The sequence below is a fragment of the Sinocyclocheilus rhinocerous genome, unplaced genomic scaffold (genome assembly GCF_001515625.1).
Source record: "Sinocyclocheilus rhinocerous isolate Xijiao unplaced genomic scaffold, SAMN03320098_v1.1 scaffold2720, whole genome shotgun sequence".
NCBI lineage: Eukaryota > Metazoa > Chordata > Actinopteri > Cypriniformes > Cyprinidae > Sinocyclocheilus > Sinocyclocheilus rhinocerous.
The window spans coordinates 205,627-217,847 of record NW_015630098.1 but is presented as its reverse complement, the minus strand read 5'-3'; the positions used below and the strand labels follow the sequence as shown (position 1 = coordinate 217,847).

General features: G+C 35.2%; 1 protein-coding gene across 1 annotated transcript in view; it reads right to left on the bottom strand.

Moving 5' to 3' along the window:
* Positions 1-12,221, bottom strand: part of LOC107739937 (ankyrin-2-like) — a 76,626-nt gene that overhangs the window by 15,545 nt on the left and 48,860 nt on the right. Inside the window, exons 3-7 of the mRNA XM_016552187.1 lie at positions 6,612-6,710; positions 4,212-4,310; positions 4,000-4,098; positions 3,092-3,277; positions 502-525 (exon numbers count right to left, since the gene is read on the bottom strand). Of these exons, the coding sequence (XP_016407673.1) occupies positions 502-525; positions 3,092-3,277; positions 4,000-4,098; positions 4,212-4,310; positions 6,612-6,710 (507 nt within the window). The remainder of the gene's footprint in view (positions 1-501; positions 526-3,091; positions 3,278-3,999; positions 4,099-4,211; positions 4,311-6,611; positions 6,711-12,221) is intronic.

Below are 12,221 nucleotides of genomic sequence, written 5' to 3'. Positions count from 1 at the left end.
AAATCGATTAATCATAGCGCTTATATATATATATATATATATATATATATACACAGTACTTTTGCATTAACAGCTGTTATGTCAGTGCCCTTGCAGCTTAAAACTGACTGTAGGTAAAAGATGAAATATTAATTCCTGATGAGGAGGATTATAGATGTTAGGAGGATAGACACTGTCTGGATTATTGACTTTCAGCCTGTCTCAAATTAAACGAGAGCAGCATTCAAGGCACCGGATATAACTTAAAAACATTCTCATTCAATACATTTTATAAATAAAACTGACATTTCTGACGTGACATATGCAAAGGGTGGATGATGCTGTGAATGAGACTAACCAGACATGCAAGCTTCAAAGAACTAAAAATGCTGAGTTAACAAACAGAAAAGATCAATTCTGCATGCCAAAAAGAGGATCAGAAATGGACGCAATAAATCAATAGTTTTTTAAGTGCCAAAAAAAAAAAGAAAAAAAAAAGAGGAACTACATAAATATCTCTACCTCAGTTGTCCTATTGACCATCATCTGTTGCAGCAAAACAGGGAAGGAAATAGGCTTGTTATATTTCAATCAAACACATTTGGGTTTGATAGTGGCTGCATGCAAATTTTGCCAGAGAAGCATGAGGTCTTCATTTTTCTCTGAGGGACCATATCAATTATCTAGCCTGCCACTAAAAACCCATTCTTAAAGGTATACTAACTCACAGGAGATGACAAACGGTATGAGGTTACTTGACCACTCAAATCATATTATTTCCATAAAACATCCTATAATCAGTTGCAAAATAAATTAACCCTTGTAATACATACTCTTGTGAATACAATAGTTTCATGGTGGTCTTGGCTCAGGAACCAGCTTTTGTGTGATGCTGCATCTATGTTAATAGCTGGCAAAAGACAGGACTACTAGAAAATCATAAACAAAATCACACATTTAACTACCTTAAGATTAAAAATTAAATACTTTGATGTTCTATATTTACAGGAATCTATAATGAATTGTAAATTAGACTAGACTAAAACTAGCTCAAAACTGTGCCTCAAAAGTTGACAACAGTAATACATAAATATGAACATTTCATCTGGCATTTAAGCCAACAAATGTCTAAAATTCTTTTTACATGAATCACTTAAGAACTATTTTGTTTCGAAACTGAAACTAAAATTAAACTAGAACATTTTTCATCATCAAAAACATTCTGAATGCTGCATGTTTTTCTTTGAACTAAAATTAAAACACCACTTATAGTACAAATCACTGGCCATTTTTAAAGAAAAATAAATACCTCTATTACCCCCCCCCCAAAAAAGAAAACATTCAGTCTCAAGCACAAACACACTGCACACAACAGACATGCATGCACACTTTCACGCAAATGTAGTGAAAAGATGTGCATCTGTGCACATTCATTTTGCAAGTGCATGCTGTTTCTGCATATTTACAGTCAGTTACGGTATACACTTAAGAAGTGAATGTTTTTACAACTGATAAAATAGCGTAATGGGTAAGTAGATAAAACAGTGAAACCCGGAGAGTGTCGGGATGGAAACACATGATGCAGACACATTTATACTGTAGAGAGAAACAGAGAAATGCAGAGAGACAAACACAGACAAAAGATTTCATCTGGCACAATAATGGAAGACACTAAAAACATCCTGAAACTTCTGCAAGTCACATACACAAAAGACCATAAACAGTTTTACAAGAACAGTGTGACAAGATGCTGAATCTTTAATGTTCTGTTAGTAGCTACATGCAGAGTAGGGGTGGGAATCATAATGTGCGAAATGAATTTGATGATTTGTTTCAATTGGTACTAACAATGTACTTAAACAAAAAAATTCCAGAGTGTTTAATTAAAATACCAGTTATTATGACAAAACTGTTCTGAAATGTGTAACTACCAACTCAATCAACAAGTAAGTCATTAGTTTGATTCAGACTGCAACTGTAGTCACATGCAAAGCATGCAAAATTACAGACCCCACAACCCCCATCCAATCACGCAGCTTTTAAGTTTGTGTATTTATTTATTTTTTTCAATTCAGCTGAGAGATTGATCAAATTGCACAGGTCAGAGATCACAAAAAAAATATATATATATTTTTTGGCAGAGCCCCTCTCCCACGGGAAACTGCATATTTTGCTAAAAATGTGCAATAGAATACTGACAGTTCTGTTCAAAAGGAAGTCAACGGAGGAAATACCTTTAATCAGTTAAACTTTTAAACTTTAGAAGATTATTATTATTATTTTTTTTTACAGTGCTAGGTACTTAAACAAAAAAATTCCAGAGTGTTTAATTAAAATACCAGTTATTATGACAAAACTGTTCTGAAATGTGTAACTACCAACTCAATCAACAAGTAAGTCATTAGTTTGATTCAGACTGCAACTGTAGTCACATGCAAAGCATGCAAAATTACAGACCCCACAACCCCCATCCAATCACGCAGCTTTTAAGTTTGTGTATTTATTTTTTTTTTTCAATTCAGCTGAGAGATTGATCAAATTGCACAGGTCAGAGATCACAAAAAAAATATATATATATATTTTTTGGCAGAGCCCCTCTCCCACGGGAAACTGCATATTTTGCTAAAAATGTGCAATAGAATCCTGACAGTTCTGTTCAAAAGGAAGTCAACGGAGGAAATACCTTTAATCAGTTAAACTTTTAAACTTTAGAAGATTATTATTATTTTTTTTTTTTACAGTGCTAGCATGCACCCAGTGAGAACAATGATAGATGTATTGATACATGTAGGCTAGTTGTCTTTGTATTATTTGAGAGTACCCAGTCTATATCTAAAATAATATTCAATTTAGACCGCAAGCACAAGTCTGCTAAAACGTGAAGAAGTATGAAGATGTATAAGAACCATTACCAGAACCAATCTTGGGTCTCAACCCTAATGCAGAGATTGGTAAATCTCATCAAGGCCACACATACTGTTATACATTATTCATCATTCAATAAACCTTTTTTAAAATTCTGAAGCCAAATTTCAGTTTAGATTTCAATATATATTTCCTCCTTCCATCCTTGAACATACTACCCTCAGCTCTATGTTCCGCCCATATTTACCTTAGACTGAACATCGGCATTGTGGTCATTTTGGAGCAGCAGGGCAGCAGATTTGGTGTCATCCTTGCGGGCTGCAATGTGCAAGGCAGGCAGACGTTCTTGGCCCTTTGTGTCGTTCTCTAGAAGGATGGACACCACCTGATTATGGCCTTGTTGCAGTGCAATAGCTAGAGGTGTGAAGCCATCCTGCAAAAAGAAAAAAAAAATATATATATATATATTTAAAATAATGCATTTAACCTTACATTATGCCAATAATCCTGACACCACAGTATTTGAATGCTACCTCGGTATACTTTAAGGTTAATGTTAGGGTGTAGTTTGGGGTTAGTATTTGTTACAGCATGTAGGCAATCAGCACTGTGATTGACATCAGCAAAGTAATCTTTAGGATCAGCTGCGGGGCTTTTTATCACTTAAAATGATTTTTTATTTTATTTTTTATTGAGCAGCAAATCGACGTATTAAAATGATTTCTGGAGAATCATATGGCACTGAAGACTGTGGAAATTCTGCTAATGTCTGCTGAAAATTCAATTTTGCCATCACAGGAAAACATGACATTTTAAAATATATTCAAATAGAAAAGTACATTCAAATAGAACACATTTTACATCAGAAAAAAAAAATAACAATAATACTGTTTTAATGTATTTTTAATCAAATAAATTTAGCCTTTGTGAAAACATTAAAAATCTTCCAAAATTTTGACAGCCGGTGTAAGTGAATGCAAATGGTTTTAGCTAATTAGAAAGAACATCTGGTTGCAATTTGACACGTGCTTCAGAACGCGGTCACGCAGGGGCGTTCCCAAAGCGATTTCGACGCAGCTCGAGTTCCTGAAGGGGAATCACATTAAGCTAAAGTTTGTCATTCTATACAGTTTTAGAAGCACTTGAACTGTTTACCTCTGTTGCGGTACTCTGGTTTCCACCATTCTCCAAAAGATATCGCACTACATCTAAATGGTTTTCTTGAGAAGCCATGTACAGAGGAGTGAATCCATTCTACAAGAGCACAGATTTTAATGGTTTTTATTTTATTTTATTTATTTATTTATTTATCCCCCCCCCTTTACTTGGAAAACTTTTGCAGGCATAAATGTCAAACTTGTTCCTACCAGAGATTGGGCATTAATGTCTGCTCCTCTCTTGACCAGGATCTTTACAACCTCTCCTTGTCCTGCTAGTGAAGCGATGTGGAGAGCTGTATTTCCTTTCTGTGAGCCAAACAAACACATTCATCATTTATTCAGTTTCTCTTAAAATTGCTTGGCACAAATGATATCAGGGATGTGCCCAAAGTCGAATACCTTATTCAGAAAGGCATGGATAATGAATTCAAAAAATAAAATAAAATAAATAAATAAATTACTTCGTAACAAATTCTAATAAATAACTCAACAAAAATGTTTGTTAAATACAGTAACTCCTTGTTCTTGCTGGACACCAAATATGATATTTTAGATAAGCTTCTGAATTTGCATGAAATATTGAGTGTGCAAAGTTATTAGCACAAAATTAGCGCAACCCAATCAGCCGTGTTGCCATTTCTGTATGTGTGCTTCTATCAGAAATCAAGCGTAACGTCAACTAAAATACTGTACAATACAAATTTTTCCTATTATTTGATTTGTCTTTTTAAATATTTATTATTATTTATTATTTATATTATTTAAATATTTAAAACCTTCCTAGAGAGACATATGATACAATGCTTCTCTGTCCATTTAATTAGCACTGCTGCAGTGTGGCGCCTGTCTGGTGTGTCCGGCTTAACAAAGTGCAGTAAACTCTCTCAGTTACAAAGTAGTATGCTTATGATTACAATAATAAATGAAAATAATATGATAATAACAAATACCAATTTGCAACATTAAGCAGCATAATGAACTGTTTTTGCACAGCTAAAATAACTGCAAGCGGCTGACAGCAGATGTTTTGCACATTCATGTTTAAAATGGCTATGTCCACTCTTACATGCTGTAAATATATAAAAAATTAAGAACTGAATAATTTCTACGGGTTTAGTCTTTGCATCTGTTTGTTTCAGGTTTGAACCAGATCTCCTCTGATGGAGTAGAATTGGCCAGGTGGTGGTGTCACAAAAAACAAGGGTCCTAGAAATGCATTCTAGGGTCTTGGATTCTAGGATCACTGCGGTCTTCAAAACTGCAGCCTTTAGTATTGCAAGACATTATTTAACGCTAGGTGTGCCATAACAGCTTAAGGCTTTATCCTGGATCTGTCAAATCCAGTGTTCCACATCCATTTCTCCTTCGTGTCAGAGGTAGCGTGAGCATGTGAGGTATGTCAGCAATAGAATGGGCCATTCAGTGTAGACAGTATCACTGATTATAAGGGGTTCTATTGGTTTTTGCAGTTTTTGACCAATAGGTGTGAAATCGTTTTAATAGACAAACAGACTGTACTAAAGAACTAACCTGTATCTTCTGTTAACTACCCATCCATATTTGGAATCAAAGGAAAATGCTTTAGAAACATACATACATACATACATGCATACATAAACACGTACATACATAAATAGATGAATGCTCCTTTGACCATTGATTAACCCTTCAAAATAGTGATCAAAATGACTTGAGGTCAAAATGATCTGTTCATTTTTGTCCTCAATTCTTATGAGGTCAAAAAAATCTGTCCACCATTCATTTAACACTTTAAAGTAGTCCTACTTTTTTTTTTTTTTACAAATATGCAGCAAAACGTATTTAAAAGAAAACACAAAAAGCAATTAAACTTTGAAGATATTGAAGCACACTTTAGGAGTGTGGAAGCTTCTACACAAAAGTCCATAAATTATGTATTCCAAAACAGTTCACAAGGCTTTTCATGTGCACATGTGTAGTAGCCTGGAGGAGCCTTAGTGGTCCTGCCTTTCAGCTCTTGTTATATTGACTGAAGAACTATTGCAGTCTGTCAGAGTAGGATAGCACCACCTCAAAATGACTATATTACAATGACAAAGTTGTTGTTTTAATACATCTGTACATACTTGTTGTGTATAAACATGAATTTAAGCAGTAGCATAGTCTGAAATCCCAGCATGAATGTCAAGGGGACCTGACAGCCTGAAATAAGAACTGACATTCAAACGTTAATGTTGATATAGCATGATTCCCCCCATTCATTTTGTGTGTTTACAGGTGTTGGGTTGGTGATTAAAAGGTTGGGAAGTGTTGTTAATTATCAAGACTATTTTAAGCTGTCAGGAAAAGATCAACTGTGCATGGGAGCAGGTTTGATCAGCAAATACACAAAGCCATTCCTAAAAATTTCCCTCACGGACCGCCAGTGCTGCAGAGCTAGAAATCATTCGTATTTCAAGCAGCTCCACATGCTTAACAGAAAAGTGATCTACAGAGTTGCTAACATACTTTTCAATGCACAGCATAAGGTTACACCATTATTTATTTGTAAACTTGAGTTGTAGCTTCCAGCCAGTCTCTGTAAACCTTAACACAAGTACCATTCATATTTTTCTTGAGAAACTCTACCTTGGTTGCAGAATCAACTGAAGACCCTCTGTCCAGCAGCTCCTGGACCAGCTCTATGTGTCCTTCCTTTGCTGCCAAGTGCAAAGCGTTGAGGCCATTCTGTGGAGGTCATAGACAGAAATTAGTACTTAATTCTCAACCAAAAGCAAACATAAAAGCGAAGCATCATAAAAAAGATGTACAGGGGAAAGAAGGCTTAAGTACCTCCTCATCCATTCTTAAGGTATGTTTTCTGTCTTTAAGAATACAAACTCAATATATGCACATAATAAAGCAAGTTAAATGTGGCAAGACTTGTTGAATGTCAGGTTTATCCTATTAAATGCAATGTGCAGCAATTGCAGTCTCAAAAAAGCAATGTGCAGTCTAAAAAAAGTGTTTTATAAAGAGGTATTAATAAAATAAGGAGTGTCACAAGCTAGCAGACGACTACTGCAGGCTACCTTAAAAGACAATCTTAAAATTACACTAACATGTGGGATCTCTTTGGCAGCCAATCACTGACACAACCTTTGATAATGCAGTGAAGTAACTAGAAATCTAACTGTCTACACCTCGCTTTCCACAACCTGATTTGGAAAGCACAGTATGCTTTTGTTATGTCATTATTTATAGAAACACTACCTGTCAAAAGTGTGGACATGTCTTGTTCTTTTTTTATTATAATTTTCCATATTTTATATTAATAGAAAAGCAACCAAAGCAAGAAAATAACATAAAGTATTGAAATTATGCGATGAATATCTAGTGATATAACGTGTATAACAGTTATAATAGTTTATAGAATAAAAAAAAAATACATTCAACATATGCTCCTCTCAATCATACATCAAGCCATAATGAGTACTTCTTGAATATACTAGAAGACTGTCTTATCCAGTATAATTTGCTGAACGTGTCTACATAAGTAATACATATAAATGTAAATTACTGCTTGTCAAAAGCCCAAGTTTGGGTTGTTATTGTACATTTTAATGGGAACATGCTAGATTAAACAGACCTGTCTGATTTCATTTTATTTAAAGGGACTTTATGTTGAATTCAAAACCCCTTGTTATTAGAGACACTGGTGGCCATTGAGTCAGTTGCAGCCAGCAAATTATTTGCTCATGCTCAATATTACCTTGACAACACTGCCTGTGCCTGCAGCATTCAGCACTCCATCAGTTGTTGCAAATAAATATTTATTATTATTATTATTATTATTATTATTATTATTATTATCTTTAAATGCTGTCTAAATGTGACTTACTATTCAAAAATTTCAAACTAAACTTGCTCACATTACTGCTTAACTAATATTTCTATCGCTGACGAAAAATATCCTTCATGTCAAATTATTTTGATTTTTTTTTTTTTTATAGCTCGTTCAAGCAGTTTAACTACTTTGTTGGGGTCAAGGTCAATCTGACAGACCCTTCTGTAGACAATCTCAGATCAGCAACAACACCATGCACATCTACTATGATACACCAAATAAACAGCATGCTAGCCAAAGGAGAAAAAAGCCTAAATACATTCAGTACTGCAGACTGAATGGTCATGTGCCTGCTGTTACCCTCATGGCAAAAAGTTATCAAAGGAATTTGGATTCATCAAATGGTTTAATAAGTGCATGGAGCAATGGTTATTAAATATATTGGCATATATAATCTAAATGGTTTGACTAATTAAAATTATTTTGATAACTTTTTTCTTATGAATCAGTCAAGTGGTTTATGAGGAGATTGAAAAAGAAGTTTTTGCCAACTCAAAATGGCCGACGGATTACAATGTGTTGTACTAATGTTGTCCACTAGAGGGAACCACAGGATAAGAAATATATTGAGATATCTATTGAGAGATGAAGGACGTAATACTAATGTTGTCCAAAAGAAGGAGGCACAAGACAAATTATTTTAGCAGTTTAAAATCTGTGTAAATGGTTGAAATAGACTAACTTTGCATAACATGCATTATAGTTTCATAGTTAATGTACCTGCTTACCACACTAGGCACACACTGTTGCCATAGCAGAGCTGTTAACAAGCTAACATGCTTTGCATGAGGTACAGTAGGCACTTGATAAAAGAGCTCCTAAAATAGCAACAAACTATCTGGGTGCATGATGAAGCACCAAGAAATCAGTGGCAATCAGTGGCATGAAATAGTCAAAATTTGGTCTTTCAAAATACTAAACTCTAAAAAAAACTGGGTGCTGTATTTTAAAGCTAATTTTGTAAAATCCAATTAAGCTTTACAGATCTTTATTGGAAAAAGTTTAAACATTGTTTTTCATGCTTGTTCAATTAACCATAAACAAGTAGGCTATTGCACATGCACATGTGGAACAGTCTAGTTTACAGGCAGCAGGCAATAAAGGTCAAAGTTATAATAAGTTAGGACATTAAATACAGGCAGCAGGCAATAAAGGTCAAAGTTATAATAAGTTAGGACATTAAATAGACCTTTCTACTGACTGAAAAACACCAGAAGAAAGATGCCCAGAGTCCCTGATCACCTGCGTGAACATGCCATAGTCCTGCTGCAGGCAGGTTTAAGGACTGCAGATGTGGCCACTGGCCAGAGCAATAAACTGCAATGTCTGTAATGTAAGACAGTAAGACGCCTAAGACAGTGTTAGGGAGACAGGAAGTCAGGTGATCATCCTGCAGTGCCAAACCACATGTAACCATATATCTCCCCCAGACATGTTCAAAACATGCCTAGAAAAGAATGAACATGTATCATTCTTATTTTTATTGAATATTGGAGTGTTTAATTATAAATGATTTATCTGTGCACCAGGACATTTTTGTGGGCAGGTGCTCAAGTGAAAAAGGACACCCATTTCATAATTATGTATAATAAATAAAGTTACATACTGTTGAACAGCCTTAAATTAACACCATATACTATACTATTGTTGCCAATCAAATGAAATCAGTATCAACAATCTTACCATTTATCAAAATCCATTTACACCACAATTACAATTGCGTACATAATGTTATTATATTAATGTTTTAAAATTATAGAATATATAAATATGAAATGTTGTGTACAAAAATGAAATTATTCTATTATATATGAAACTAAACCCCCCAGTAGGTGGTGACATGTCTTAATAAGTGAATCCCCTTTCCCTTTCAGATGCAACATTTATGGGAGGAGAGTATTTAAAGGAGTCATATGATGTTGATAAAAAAAGAACATTATTTTGTATATTTGGCGTAATGCAATGTTTACGCGGTTTAAGGTTCAAAAACACATTATTTTCCACATAAGCAAGAATAAAAGTTATGCCTTCTTTCTTTGCGTATACATTTGGGCGGTGTTATGCAAATCTTCCCACAAAGTGACGTAGATATATGTGGGGGCGTGTTTGAACAAGGCGTTTTAAGAAGGCGTGGCTGAACATTCACTTTTATAAAGAATATCTCTTTGGGTTTGAGACTTCACTCTTTGCGACTTTACGAATCTTCTGTATGCACGAACAGCTTTTAACACTCCAAAGACAAAGGAAAACATGAAATCGCATCATATGACCCCTTTAACCCTTTAAAGGCACAATATGTAAGATTTCTTTATTAAAATATCCAAAAACCACTAGAACAGTGCTATATATTTTGCTGACTTGTGTACTTACATTATCCCAAATGTTTCAAAGAATGTTTAAATCCAGAGAAATAAGCAATTTTAACTAGTGACACGGACCGTGTCCATAGTGTCATTGTGTCGCCTGCCAATGACGTCGTAACCCCTCGATTTACGGTTTTGTTTTGTAGAAAACATGGAAACACCAAAGACGCTATAATAATGTTTTGTGTTTTAATTCACCCAAAAATCATTAATTACTCACCCTCATGTCGTTCCAAACCGGTAATACCTCCGTTCATCTTCAGAACACAAATTAAGATATGTTTGATGCATTCTGACAGCTCTCTAACCCTCTCATAGACAGCAAGGGTACTACCATGATCAACGTCCAGAAACGTAGCAAGGAGATCGGTAAAATAATAGATGTGACATCAGGGATTCAACCGTAATATTACGAAGCTACGAGAATACTTTTTATGCACAAAAGAAACAAAATAACGACTTTATTCAACAATTCATCTCCTCCGCGTCACCCTAGTGCCATTTTGGAGAGTATCCACTGAACGCAAACAGCATATGTTGTTCTGTGTCAGCCGCACCACACGGATACGTTGTTTTCGTTCAAGTCAAAGCACAAACAATGTAGAAAACGTATCCGTGTGGTGCGGCCGGAGTGGTATTTGAGGATTAGTGTATCCCATCATGCATCATGTTCTGGAAATAAATCATGAGACTTTCAAATATAAGTTAATTAATAATAATAATTAGATATTGCATATAATTTGGTAGTAAAACAGTGTTGCAAGTTTTACTGGTGCAAAGATGAGTATATTTATTTTGAACAATATTTGCAACTGCTTTTATCATTTAATTAGAAGCACCACAAAATTAAATTGTGTCATCTGTTAAAGGGACTACTGAACAGACATTTAAAAGTTGATTTTAAAATGCAAAGTATTGAAAATAAAAATAAAGCTCTGTAAACACTTGCATTTTTACAACACTATAAGTGTGTCCCATCAGGTAATGAAAAGTTACCTGATTTCCAAATACAGGAAATGTGTCATATGTAAGTAGTCAATAAGTAGTCAAGTGGTCAAGTGCACAGACCGCATGTGCTGGTATTTGGACAAGGCAAATGAAAAGTTCTACACACTTGCGGTCTTCATGCTCACTTGAACACTTGGGCCAAATACAGGAAATACTTAAGTTTAGTAGTCAATTGGTCAAGTGCAAAGACCGCAAGTGTGGGTTTTTGGACAAGGCAGTAGTCAATTTACTGGTATTTGCTCCATTATTTACCGCCCCCCAAAAACATGTCCAAAAACATATTGTACACCTTTCTGGAGTTTTATTTTAGGTTTTGATGTCCTTAAGAATATATATTTGCGGTATAAGTACCAAAAACCATCTCAATATATTTTTACAGCTCCTCTCTCAGGAGCTCTGCTGAGAACAGGTCGATTTTGGTCTGTCTAATTAATATTCATGATCTTCTCTTCTGATTGGCCTGTTGTTTTCTGAGTGACACACGGCCAGGCCAACCACAGGTAACTAGGGTCAGCCGACGTCACAGCGCTAGCTGGAAGCAGCAAAACAAAGGGGAAACTGGAGGCGGCCCATTCAAACCAGCGCAGATTCGGCTACATAAGGAGCTTAAAATATCATCTTGTTGTGATGTTGAGTGCCAGAATCGACGTAATACAGCCTCAAATTAGAAATTTGATCGCATATCTGCTGCCACTGCCAGACAAAAAACAGACGACAGCTGTGGTTAAACGCGATAAAACGAGCAGACTGGACAGAAACGATCGTCAAAAATGCTCGCGTTTGCAGCACACACTTCTTATCAGAAAAGGTTCAATAAAGTATTGTCTTTTGTTGTTATGGGCGCGTCTACAGATTTCTTGCCATATGTCTATGTTTCTTGCATCTCACGACTATGTCGTGTATGAAATAATGTCTGTGTGCATGTGTGTAAAACAACAAACTGACGATTTATATATAATCATTTGTAATTGCATATACAGT